Source organism: Nicotiana attenuata, chromosome 1 (assembly GCF_001879085.1).
Source record: "Nicotiana attenuata strain UT chromosome 1, NIATTr2, whole genome shotgun sequence".
Lineage (NCBI taxonomy): Eukaryota > Viridiplantae > Streptophyta > Magnoliopsida > Solanales > Solanaceae > Nicotiana > Nicotiana attenuata.
This window is the reverse complement of record NC_031989.1, coordinates 21,423,359-21,435,062: the sequence shown is the minus strand read 5'-3', so window position 1 is coordinate 21,435,062 and position 11,704 is coordinate 21,423,359. Positions and strand designations below refer to the sequence as shown.

General features: G+C 35.9%; 2 protein-coding genes across 2 annotated transcripts in view; both read right to left on the bottom strand.

Annotated features, from left to right (window-relative positions):
* The window catches only part of LOC109213515 (late embryogenesis abundant protein), a 1,807-nt gene extending 959 nt beyond the window's left edge, over positions 1–848 (bottom strand). Inside the window, exon 1 of the mRNA XM_019377355.1 lies at positions 395–848. Within this exon, the coding sequence (XP_019232900.1) occupies positions 395–763 (369 nt within the window). The 5' untranslated portion in view covers positions 764–848. The remainder of the gene's footprint in view (positions 1–394) is intronic.
* LOC109213432 lies at positions 1,844–7,748 on the bottom strand. Its single transcript, XM_019377262.1, has 5 exons — positions 7,536–7,748; positions 6,087–6,518; positions 3,461–3,489; positions 2,422–3,364; positions 1,844–2,248 (listed from the first exon to the last, which is right to left on the bottom strand). The coding sequence occupies exons 2-4, from the start codon at positions 6,412–6,414 to the stop codon at positions 2,444–2,446; spliced, it is 1,278 nt and encodes a 425-aa protein (XP_019232807.1). The 5' UTR covers positions 6,415–6,518; positions 7,536–7,748; the 3' UTR covers positions 1,844–2,248; positions 2,422–2,443.

Below are 11,704 nucleotides of genomic sequence, written 5' to 3'. Positions count from 1 at the left end.
AATTAAAATGTAATTAATAAACTACGTGAAAATATGTTTATGATGGACTAATGACTTCAAATAACGATTATTCAGGATTCATAAGGTAACGCTGACCTACAAGTAAGAACTTAGAATAGTAACTAATGAACACAAGTTAAGTTGCACTTCTAAAAAAAAAAAAAAGATCTTTTCACAGTATGAGAAAAGGGAATTTCATCGAGGTATACAGAATTGAAAGACAGAATGTACTAAAAAAAACAAAATCTCGTGAGGTCGAAAGGAACACCTAAAAAAAAATCAGCTTGAAAAGTAGTACTATGAGAAGTCATGTTTTTTTTTTTTGGGAGGGGGGGGGGGGGTCGTTTTTTTTATGAGGGGTCATGTTTGAGATGAGAAATATAAGAGATCATACAGAGCTAGAGCTTGAACTGCCGGAGCGGTGGAGCTCCTCCTGTTGTTGTTTCTCCTCCTGTTGTTGTCTCTTCTCTTGTTGTAGTTGCTGTTCTTTTCTCAGCTGTTGCTTTTGCTCTGACTGTGGCTGCTGGTGCAGTATTCCACCAACAGTTGTTGGAGCAACACCAGAGCCGGCAGCCGTTTCTACTGACTGTGGCTGCTGGTGCAGTATTCCACCAACAGTCGTTGGAGCAACACCAGAGCCGGCCGTGGTGGCAACCCCTGTAAGGTGCATGGGGTTTCCATGCTCATCGGTCAGCTGAACCGGGTGTCCATATTGGTCTGTTAGCTGAATTGGGTTTCCATGCTCATCACGTAAGTCCGCCATATTCTCACGAAATATATTCAAAGATAATTGAAAGGGAGATGGAACAAAACGGATATCAGTGTTTCTTTCTTTTTCGGAAAAGCTAACTGGTGATTTTAAAAGGAAAACATAGTGTAAAAAACGGTGGAGCAGCAGCTGTTTCTGCATGAGTGCGTTTAACGGGATGGTCACACGTATGCAGGAATAGCATCGCGTAAGCTGCTTGGTGCTGCCACGTAGGAGTTTTAGGACACGTCGTTGGTGTAAAACGACAATAGAATTCAGATTGAGTCGTTTCGAAAGCATCATCTTGATTCTGCTAAATTACACCGCTAGAGGACAATACGGTTCTCTATCTGTTACAACTACTAGACTTAAAAATGTATATTAGTACATGACGTTATATGAGATATACTATAAAACTTTCTAAATCAAGTTTTGCAGGTCACATACCTTCCTATGGATAATTTTGGCAGTTTTATGTAATTTAATTTATTATTGCAGATCTCTAACGCTTCTAAATCTTCATCTTTTGTTATAGACAAAAATAGTTGCAGACAAAAGTAATTTGATCATACAAATTTCTTCACTTTTTGTTGTACAAATATTTTTTTCGAGGTAGGGTGAGGTCTGCGTACACTCTACTCTCCCCAGACCCCACTAGTGAAATTTTACTGGATATGTTGTTGTTTTGTTGAACAAATATTTATTTATGAACTACTGTAAGTCGTTGCATTTTTGTTTTATTTATTAAATCCTACATTCTCTTTTTTCTAAATTTAGATTGTGTATTTGTGGTACGTGTAGTCGTGAGACAGGAGTTAAGCGGCTCTATTACATTTCGCGTCACGTATATATGATATTTGTCTTTCAAAAGCTTTATGTACCATTACTAGTTCAGGTATCTTGTGTTTGATTCTTTTCCAGTTAAGTGCAAATAATATTTCACTATTGCCGACGTCACTGGCATAATAATGGACCCCTACAAAATCATGGTTCCATGCTGCAGATGCCATGAAGTAACAAATGCAGTTACTTTACGGTAAAAGTAACTAGCCTTTCGTAAATGAGGATTGTGAAAGATGCAACTGTAACTGAATCTTGAGCACAATATCAAAGATAAAGAGATGGCCAGACAGAATATCCCACGTACAAGGGCTAAAAAATCATTACATCTTTAGGCAGGCATATACATATAATCTAGATACCTGGTGCAGAATAGAAGAATCTAGACCAGACAGTCTTCGGGATAATTTCATGCCCCCTTAACATGGAACAAAACAAACTTGAATGTACACCAAGAAAAAACTACCAACGGATACTATGCACTTTTTTGTTTTCTTTTCCTATATAATGAATCGATCATTAGTCAACTTGTATTGTATTCCCAATTTCTTACATTGTATACTTCAAAAGCTAACCTAAATTCTGGGAATCCATATCCGCCAGCAAGATCCTGACGCTTTTATGGCTCTCTACTATCCTTAGAGAGCTGACCCGCGGCTTCTGCAGATTTTGGAAACAATGCAATTCACTAGTCAGAACACGAGATTTAGATACATTACTAGTGAAGGATATTTGTGATCTAAATCTATCAGAACAAGGGAAAATATAATAGGCAAGAGAACATTATGATATTCCTAGATAAATTTCTTTGTGAAGACATTTTATATTGTTACCATTATCATCCACCAAGAAGCTTTACTCCTTGCTAGATCTTGTCCAGAAAAACCCCTTTTTCCGGGTGGACAGGCTCTCGGTATAGGGTTTTGTCCCCTTGGAACCAAATGAAAAATGACGCAGCAAGAAGGGCTTTCCCGAAGAGCTCTTCATGCTGGAACTTGAGCTCATCTTGAGACACCTTCCGCCATGTTCACTACTTTTCTGTCGATCAAACATTCCAAGATTGCCACTAAAATCACTGTCAACAATCCGATTCCTGAATCTCTTTCGAGCTTTCAAGTCCATCTGAGCTTTCATTGCTTTTTCAGACATCTTCAATGCTTGCTTCTCCCCAAAAGTACAAACAGGACAAGCTGGGTCATACTTGTTGATTTCAGGTGTCATACTCTCCAAGCACTCAGCATGAAAAACGTGGCCGCAAATTAGAACAGAAACAACAGCAAGTTCATTTGAGGCCCACGAAGTTCTCTCTGTTAGCAGCTTCGTACAAATGCCACAGGTTTGGAGATCTACAGAAGGTGAACTGGAACTTCGACCACTAGCTCTGCTTACCTTGTCACGATGGAAACTCATGGATTCACTATCAAATGACCACCTTTCTCTACGAGGATTTGCAAGGTCAGAGAAGGCAGGAACAGACCATCCATCTGATGATCCACCATTAGAGGCTCTTGTTGATTCATTACTCCAACCAGGGAGCACCAAGGATGATGATTCTTCAGAAATTGAGAAAGTAGGTGACTTTATCCCTGGTGTATGACTATCAGAAACTTGCCGTCCGAGCTGGTGGCCAGAAGAATAGTGAGGCAAAGGAGTAGAGCTTGCAGGAAGCAGCTGACTTCTTGATGATAAAGGAGATGTAGATAATGATGAAACAGAGGGAATTGACGGAGCAGGAGAGGGGCATGGAACTGCTGATGACTCAATTGATTCTTTGACCTAATTACCAGAAGAAAGGAAATCAGAAAGGTCAAAAACTTACAAAACATGCCTGGAAAGTAACTCCAGCAAAACTTATAACTGCTCTGCTCTTACCTCTGTGGAATTTCTCACAACCGATTGATCTGCAAAGGCAAGAAAACTACTGTTATTTTACGAAGTACGAACAGCATTTATTGTCTACCAACAGTGCATCAGTTTTTCTTTCATGTCATATAGAACCCAAGGCCACGAAACAGAATATCCTATTCTAATATCTTGAATCTTAATAGCCTGTTTGGCCAAGCTTCTTCAAAGGCAAAAAGTGCTTTTTTCCCTAAAAGTACTTTTTTTAATCAACTTAAGGTGTTTGGCCAAGCTTTTTTGGGGGAAAAAAGTGCTTTTGGGAAGAAGTAGTTTCTGAGAAAAAGTAGCTTCTTCCCGAAGCAGAAGCAATTTTGACTTTTCTTCCTACCAAAAATACCCCTAACAAAATACAGTATATAGCAAAACAACCTTACTTATTTTATATCTAATACTTAGGATATTAATGTCAAACTATTTCTTCTATTTTTAGGGGAGCTTTCTAATATATAGTAACGTCAGGGGTAAAGAATATTTGCTGAACGACTTTTTAATATATTTAAATTATCTTAAAATAATTAAAGTACTTCTAAATTTTATTTTCATATTCTACTTAAATAGAATGAAAAGATTTAATTATCGTATTTAATAACAAACTTTTGAGATTATTAATTTACTTATAATATTAACAATTAAGTAAATCTATTCATGTCCTTATTCGTAATTTGATACTTAAAAAGCACTTTTTTGAAAAGTTTGGCCAAACCCAAATTATTGCTCCAAAGTGTTTTTTGGATAGATAAGTCAAACACAAACTGCTTTTCTTCCAAAAGTACTTTTAGAAATAGCACTTTTCAAAATAAACTAACTTTTCTAGCTAGGCCAAACAGGCTATAATAGATCTTGGGGTTACTAAAAGTGACGTCTACCTTAAGACATGTAAAATAGGTCATAATATATATTACTGAGTAAATTTATGTCAAATTGAGCATGATGATTGGTTTCTAGCTTCAAACATGATTAAATGAAATCAAATGAAATCTGCTAATAATGTTTGAATAAGTCAATAATGTCTTATAACCAGGTATTTTCCAACTAACTGTCTACACATGATAAAGAGTAATGGATTTATGTGATACTCACCATCTGACCATGCAAAACTACTGTCTATTGCAATATAACACGAATTAAGACCACAGACTGTTAACTAGGAAAAAGAAAGCTAATTCGTAAGCCTCATCATTACATATGAGGCTACATTTCTGTGGTGTGACCGAGGGCCGGAGGAACAAACCAAATTCCAGCTGCCTCCCCTCAAAATGAGTGTCAACATCATTTAATCATAGAAAAAAGGCCTGAGAAGAATTATATGCATGTCATTTCGCATATGAAAAAAAGTTCAAAAATGGAAACCACACATGTCTGCTTTGGATAACTCTCAACTCCAACCAAGAGGTTTGGAGTTCAAAGGAGCAACGTGGGAAAGAGAAACTGTCGACTCCTAGGCAAGAACTCATTGGAGTTAACCATAACAAGAAAAAAAATTGCAAGCTAAAATGGAAAATAAAAATCACACCATTTCTTCCTAAAAGCTGCAGAGCATGGTCAAACAAAAGCAGAAAAAATGTATATCCAAACACAGAACCATTTAGTGGATAATCTTGTTTTTGAGATAAAAGAGGTGGGAAGAAAGAAAAAGTACTCATCACATACATTAGTGCCTACTCGATTACACATTCAAATAAACTCATTTGTACATAGAATACAAGAATGCTTGGAGATCAAAGTCGGTGACACGATGTATCATGGCTTGATTTGCATTGAAAAAAGAATGCTTGGGAAATCAAAAGCTTCTATCGACCAAGTACTTGAACCCCAACTTGATGAAAAATAAACTGAAGCTTTTAAAACCAATTATTTATATTTTCACTAACAGAAAAATAAGGCTCAAGGACCATTCATCTAAATCATTTAAGCTAGTGACAAGTTAATAATTTTTTTTTTTTTTTGCAGGATGAATGAGAGCCCAAACTTTTGTCATGATGAAAACCAGCTCATTTCTCTCAATGACCATTAAATCTTAGGTTTGCATATCTCAGACACCACTGACCTCCCTTAAATAGCATCTCATACAACCCAAAACAGCATAAAACAAGAAAATCATTTTAAATTTCTTTCAGAATTTCCTGCAAAAGTAGACCTCTACCACATCATTCACTTCAGCTCCCACCGCATGGAGTGCAAAAATCAGGTCTAGGACTATATTATCCTTTCATCCAATCCACCAGAACATATCAAACCCAAATGATCATTTTTCACAAGAGAACTCGAGGTTGTAACTTTCAACTGACTTATTTATTTGCTTAACTAAGACTGATGAAATATATCTACTTATGGCTCCACACTCCACCAACATACGGCAAAATTCTCCTCTTCCTCCCAAACACCAATCTCACAATGCAGACATGGAACTAAACGTCCAATTTCATGCACTTAAAGGAGAGAAAGCGTGTTATTCAAAAAGAAAGGAAAAAACGGAAAGCAAGCTCTTCAATACACAGTCAGTACGTTCACATCCCTTTATCCTTATTTTTGAGAAGCATCAGGTATTAGCACCTACAATCAAACGAAGTGAAGAGAGAGCCATGTTGATGTTTACCAGATAGAGGAAGCGTTGAGTTCACCGTGTTGCAATCAGAAACTGGTGACTTCTGCAATGCAAGTGATCGGGAACTATCCAATGGACTGCCCTCTTCAGATGCATATAGAGTTTCTAAGGTTGTTCCAGATTTAAACTCTAATCTATCATTTCCACCAACTCCATCAGAAGACCAATTGACTGATGTCTCCTCCCCAGCAACACGCCCCCGATTATCCCAACGAAAGCTCCACGAAGGCGAGTACCGGACATTCCTCTGCAAACTTTCAGCGGTTGATCCATTTATAACCGTTCTATCTCCAGCAGCAACACAACAAGCTGAACCCATGCTTTCTTAGATACAAAATGTGAAATTCATAGGCAGCTAAAGAGTCGCATCAATGATAATACCAGCACGTTCACTAGACGATGAAAATTGGAGATATTAATTTTCTGCAACAATAAAAACAAATGAAGTCAGAACTCACAAAAAACTATCGGCAAAAATTATTGACATGCACAACTTGTAATTGCACATTATGTCTTCACTGCATAATCCTTTTGGTAGACAAAAAAAACAAGAAATATCAATGAAAACAATGAACAAAGAAAATGATTCCAGACATGCTGCTTCAATACATTTTATACTACCTTGACAATTTCAAGGCAATTCAAGCTCCTACTCTTCGCTCTCACAACAGAACATCCTATAACACTATCTGGTGGCATTTTACAGACTAAAATTCAAGACGTTACCCTCCGAACTCCGACAAATCACTCTGGTCAGCAACATCCTACATAGATCACTCACCCAAATATGTTTCCCTTCCAACACAATACTTGTGATCTATACAGTACCTTAAGCGCACTGCAAATGCTGTGAATCTGACAGTTTTGGAATAAGGATGTTCAATTTCTCGCTCAAAATCAAACAGCAATTCTCAATAAAAAATTTGCAATACAACATTTGCCAAATCTGATAAAGCAGTGAGTAATCTCGGATACACTTATTAATAATAAAATTGCAAAAAAAAAGTACCATATGCAATAAATACAGCTCAAATGATCCGTATAACCCCTTGAAGATTTATTTCACCAGAAAAAAAAAAGAAGAAAAAAAAACCTAAGAAATAAGACTAACAGAAAAGCTAAAGTCGATTTCATTTGCTACTTTATCGGAGAAAGTATTACTGGAATCAAAACCAGTCGCAAAAACCCTAGAAGTAAGTACCAAACACTACAGAGGTCACAGAGATCCGAAATGAAAGCCGAAAAAAGCAGTAATAAAAAAAAATTAAAAACACAAAAATTACCCATAAAACCCTCAGAATTTCCATATATCATATAGACTCAATTTCTACAATTTAAATAAGTAAATAAGCAAATTAATGAACATATCTATAAATAATACAACGCCGTCATCATAAATATTAAATTGCTATTTACAAAAAAAAAACGACGTGATTTTACCTACTGTTTCACCGTCCGGCGGCCGTCGAACACGGAGAAGTGAGGAATAGTGTAGGGAGTATTTAGGTGGGAATGAGGGCAAGGTGTGTGAGATATGTAGAGAAAGAGAAAAAAAGGTGAAGAGTGAGAAAAGGTTCTGATTCTTCTTCTGTTGAGTTGCAGAGGAGAGAGAGAGAGAAAATGAGGAGTGAGGTCGTTTTAGACGGCTAATTTTTCAATTCCGTCCATTATATCACTTTCTGCCGTGAAGAATCAACGTTTGTTTTCACGACGTTAAATTGAGACGTCTCAGTGGCTCTGCTTTTGTTTGTTATGTTTGTTAAAGTTACCCTTTTTTATAAACACTTTAATTTTCCGACTGGCGAAAACAACTGTAAAACAAATGTTATGGTATGTGGTGTTGATTGTAGTTGTACATCGCTTTTAAGTTGTTGTACCTTTATGGTTTTGTTATTCTTTATTTTGAAAATTTGTCAGAAGGGGACTGTGAAAAGGGAGAGCTTTAAGACTTTAAAGTGATTTCTTATGTCGTACGCGGAGTGCGCAGTACGCATTCCATGCTTTTCGAGTCAGAAGAAAGTATCATAAATTTGAGAAAATTAATTTTGGGATTGATTCCTTGACTTTGTCATGTGAGTAGCATCTTCATCAATAAATTGCAAATAATTGTAAGATTGTCTCCTTAATTAATGGAATCTACAAGTTTTAGGACACATTGACTTGTTGCTTTAAAGAAGCTTACTATCATTAGTTCTTTAAATTTAGCGTTTATCGCATAAATATTTTGTAAACTATCAAATTATTTGAAAGTGTTACTACCAATAATTTTCCCCAAATTTCGACTATGGCGGTTCTTTTTCTCGACCAATTTATATTCCATTTCACTTTTTATTTTAAGTGTTGTAGAGTAGTAAGCAGCTAGGCGTATTTCAGCGCATGTTGCATTGAGAATCTCCAAAGAAATTAAAAGTATCTGTGATAGCGTACGATTATTCCCATTTGTGACCGACGGTTGCTTGCAAGAGGTGGCGATCGGCAGTGTTCATCTATGATGAATATAAATGTATACTCGGAACAAAATATAATTTACATCTTAATGACATATTATAAGATTTTACAAATAATTTATATGTTCTTTATCATTGTAGCGTGCAACAATACCAATTATTACTATACGCAGTAAGTTAAAGTCAATTACATGAATTTTATTGATCATACGCTCCAAGTAACTTTCTCCTAAGCAAATAATATATAAAATAAAAATACTAAAAGCTATTTATATTTTTTTAACATATAAATTTTCGGTATGACTAAAAGACTATTAGCAAACATAGAATCTATAAACTCAATATAGATGGTGCATGCCAATAAACTCCAATGTTGGAGGAGCAGGGGGACTCATAGATTCCAAAGGAAAATGAATTGATGGGTTCTCTTGCTACATAATAATCTCGTCAACCATCCAAGGGGAAGTTCTCGCCCTACTAAAAGGATTGGAACTTGCTTTCATAAAAAATTGAATTCCGATAATAGTGAAAATAGATTGCTAGGTTCCTGCTCGACGCGCTGGGCCAACCGGATGTTAGGCATGTCTACCGTGAAGGAAACCAAGTGGCGCACACACTATTGTTGTTTGGGAGCAGCTGTAACTCACGTACTAACGCTGAGTGTGACGAACACTTCTGGAGTGAAACCACTTTTATTTGCTTTTTTTACATTTCGCAAAGACTTACTAGAGACTGCTTCGTTAAGATCAGTCCGAAATTGTAATAACTCTCCTTAATTTACTGCATAATAATAAATAGCGCGCCTTCTAGAAAAAAAAATGTAGCTATATACTATATTTTCATTGTGGATATTTCAATTTTAACATTATAGTGTATGTAACTTAAAGGAAGGAACAAATTTTGGTAAGTATTTAGGATTCCCAAGTTCATTCACGCCAAAAAAAGGTTGACTTTCAATTTGTATTGGATAATTTTAAATCTAGACTGGCAGGATGGAAAATCAATTTCCTTATGATGGCAGGACGAGCTACACTAATGAAATCAACCCTCAATAACTTGCCAAATCACATTATGCAATATAATCACATTCCTACAACCATTCTCAATAAGATGGAACAGTACCAACATAATTTTCTATGGGGAACTACCACAACAAGGAAAAAATACATCTTTTAAAATGGAGGAAAATTATAACACCTAGAAAAATAAGAGGCTTAGGAATTCAGAGCCTTCATCAAAAGAACAAGGCATTACTTGCAAGTCTTCCATTCGCCCCAAAATCTTTGGGCAAAAGTATTAATCAATAAATTTGTACATTTATCATCTTCTAGCAACCACTGCCCAACTTGGCGTAACATACTAAAAGGTTGGCAATATTGTCAACTAGGTTATAATGGCAAATTGGAACAGGTGCACACATTAATTTTTGGGACGACGCGTGGGTAAAGGCTGGGCTTACTGTTCGTTCATTAATAAGTGGGCCTTTGCCTTTGACACATCAATAAATAAAAATTGAGTCAATCTATAATTCCAATACTTGGAATTGGAACAACTCGCCTTTTGAACTTACAGATGACATAAAAAATCTTATAATGACTCCTTACATTTTCACTTGCAATAAAAAAGTTGATATTGTAGTATTTAATGGGCTTAACAACTGATGGAAAATTTACGGTTAAATCAATGTACAAAGCCTTTGAAAATCAAGCCACTGATGACCACAATACAATATTTCATTTCAAGTGGATATGGGACCTACCTGTACATCCCAAAATTAAATATTTCATTTGGTTACTTAATCATAATAGGCTACCAACATTTGAATTTCTGCAACATCTCAACATTATTAGTAACGCGGAATGTGTGTACTGTCATGAAGCAGACGAATCTTTAAGTCATTTGTTTCTAACCTGTGTTAATGGAAAAATTACTGGAATGAACTGGGTATGGGACGATATATAAATAGTTTGCTTAATTTCAATACACCACAAGAATGGCTTCTTCCTTTACTTAATTACAAAGACCATAAATTACCATACAATATAAATCCACGTACTTATTTACCTTTAAGTTTGTGGAACATTTGGATCACCAGAAACAAGAATGTTCATGAAGGCATGCATAAATATATTAAACATTCAATTTACTACACAACAAGCAACTGAATTTTGTTACCTAGTTGCTTCACAACATAAAATACAACGACGTGTGATGGTTGGATACAACCAAAACCTAACATATATAAGCTAAACACTGATGGGGCACACTCATTAGAATCCAATAGAAATGATATTGGAGGAATAATTAGGGATCACAATGGGAACTGGATTCTAGGTTTCTTAGTAACATACCTTGTCAATCGACTATTGCCACAGAAATATATGCATTATTACAGGGACTTACATTAGCAGTATTACACAACTTAATGCCACTTCACGTGGAGATTGACACTAAGGAGGTAATCACGTTGCTACATGATAACAATTTAATATACGCTAATCTATTGACTGATTGCAGGCACCTGCTGTGGAAGCTACACGATCCATGTTAGCCACGCGTACAGAGAACAAAATAGATTAGCAAATCAGCTATCAAAATCAGAAAGCTTTTTGGAAGGGAATTATACAATGCAGGTTTTTGAGCAAGCACCACTTTTTGTTAAAAAAATATGGGATGAAGACAAGCAAGGTATATCAACTACACGCTCACTGCCGCTTAATGCATGGGCCTTGCCAGATCAACGACCTACAGTGCATGAAAGGAGCAACTCTCACATAATCCCAAACTTTTTTGGTTGTTGTAATGACAAATCCATTAGGGATACTACAAACAATATAGATAATACTAGTAATGACTTAGTTTGTAATATGGTGCTACCTGAGCACCAACATCTCTGTACGCATATGTTTGCTTAATACCATATCTATCTTTAATACAAAAAAAATATATGTAACTTAAATTCTCTAATATTTATTGGGTGTAAGATGAGTCATGGCGTGTTGGTATGTTTTCAACAGTGAAGCAAAGTTACTTGGTATGGAATTAGGATGATTTTTGGTGGGGAAGATGTTGAAAGTAAAGAGGCTGTCAAAATCAAATGTGAAAAGATTACACTAAAATTCAAAGACAAGAAATCAGATGGAAAGAAAAGCAAAAGGTCAA

Bases quoted from the DNA above. Each gene is read 5' to 3' on its own strand.
- LOC109213432 (XM_019377262.1), bottom strand. From the start codon at position 6,414: ATGGGTTCAGCTTGTTGTGTTGCTGCTGGAGATAGAACGGTTATAAAT. The intron at 3,490-6,086 runs GTAAACATCAAC...TTGCCTTTGCAG, and splicing joins CTCAACGCTTCCTCTATCTG to ATCAATCGGTTGTGAGAAAT. The intron at 3,365-3,460 runs GTAAGAGCAGAG...TCTGGTAATTAG, and splicing joins TTGTGAGAAATTCCACAGAG to GTCAAAGAATCAATTGAGTC.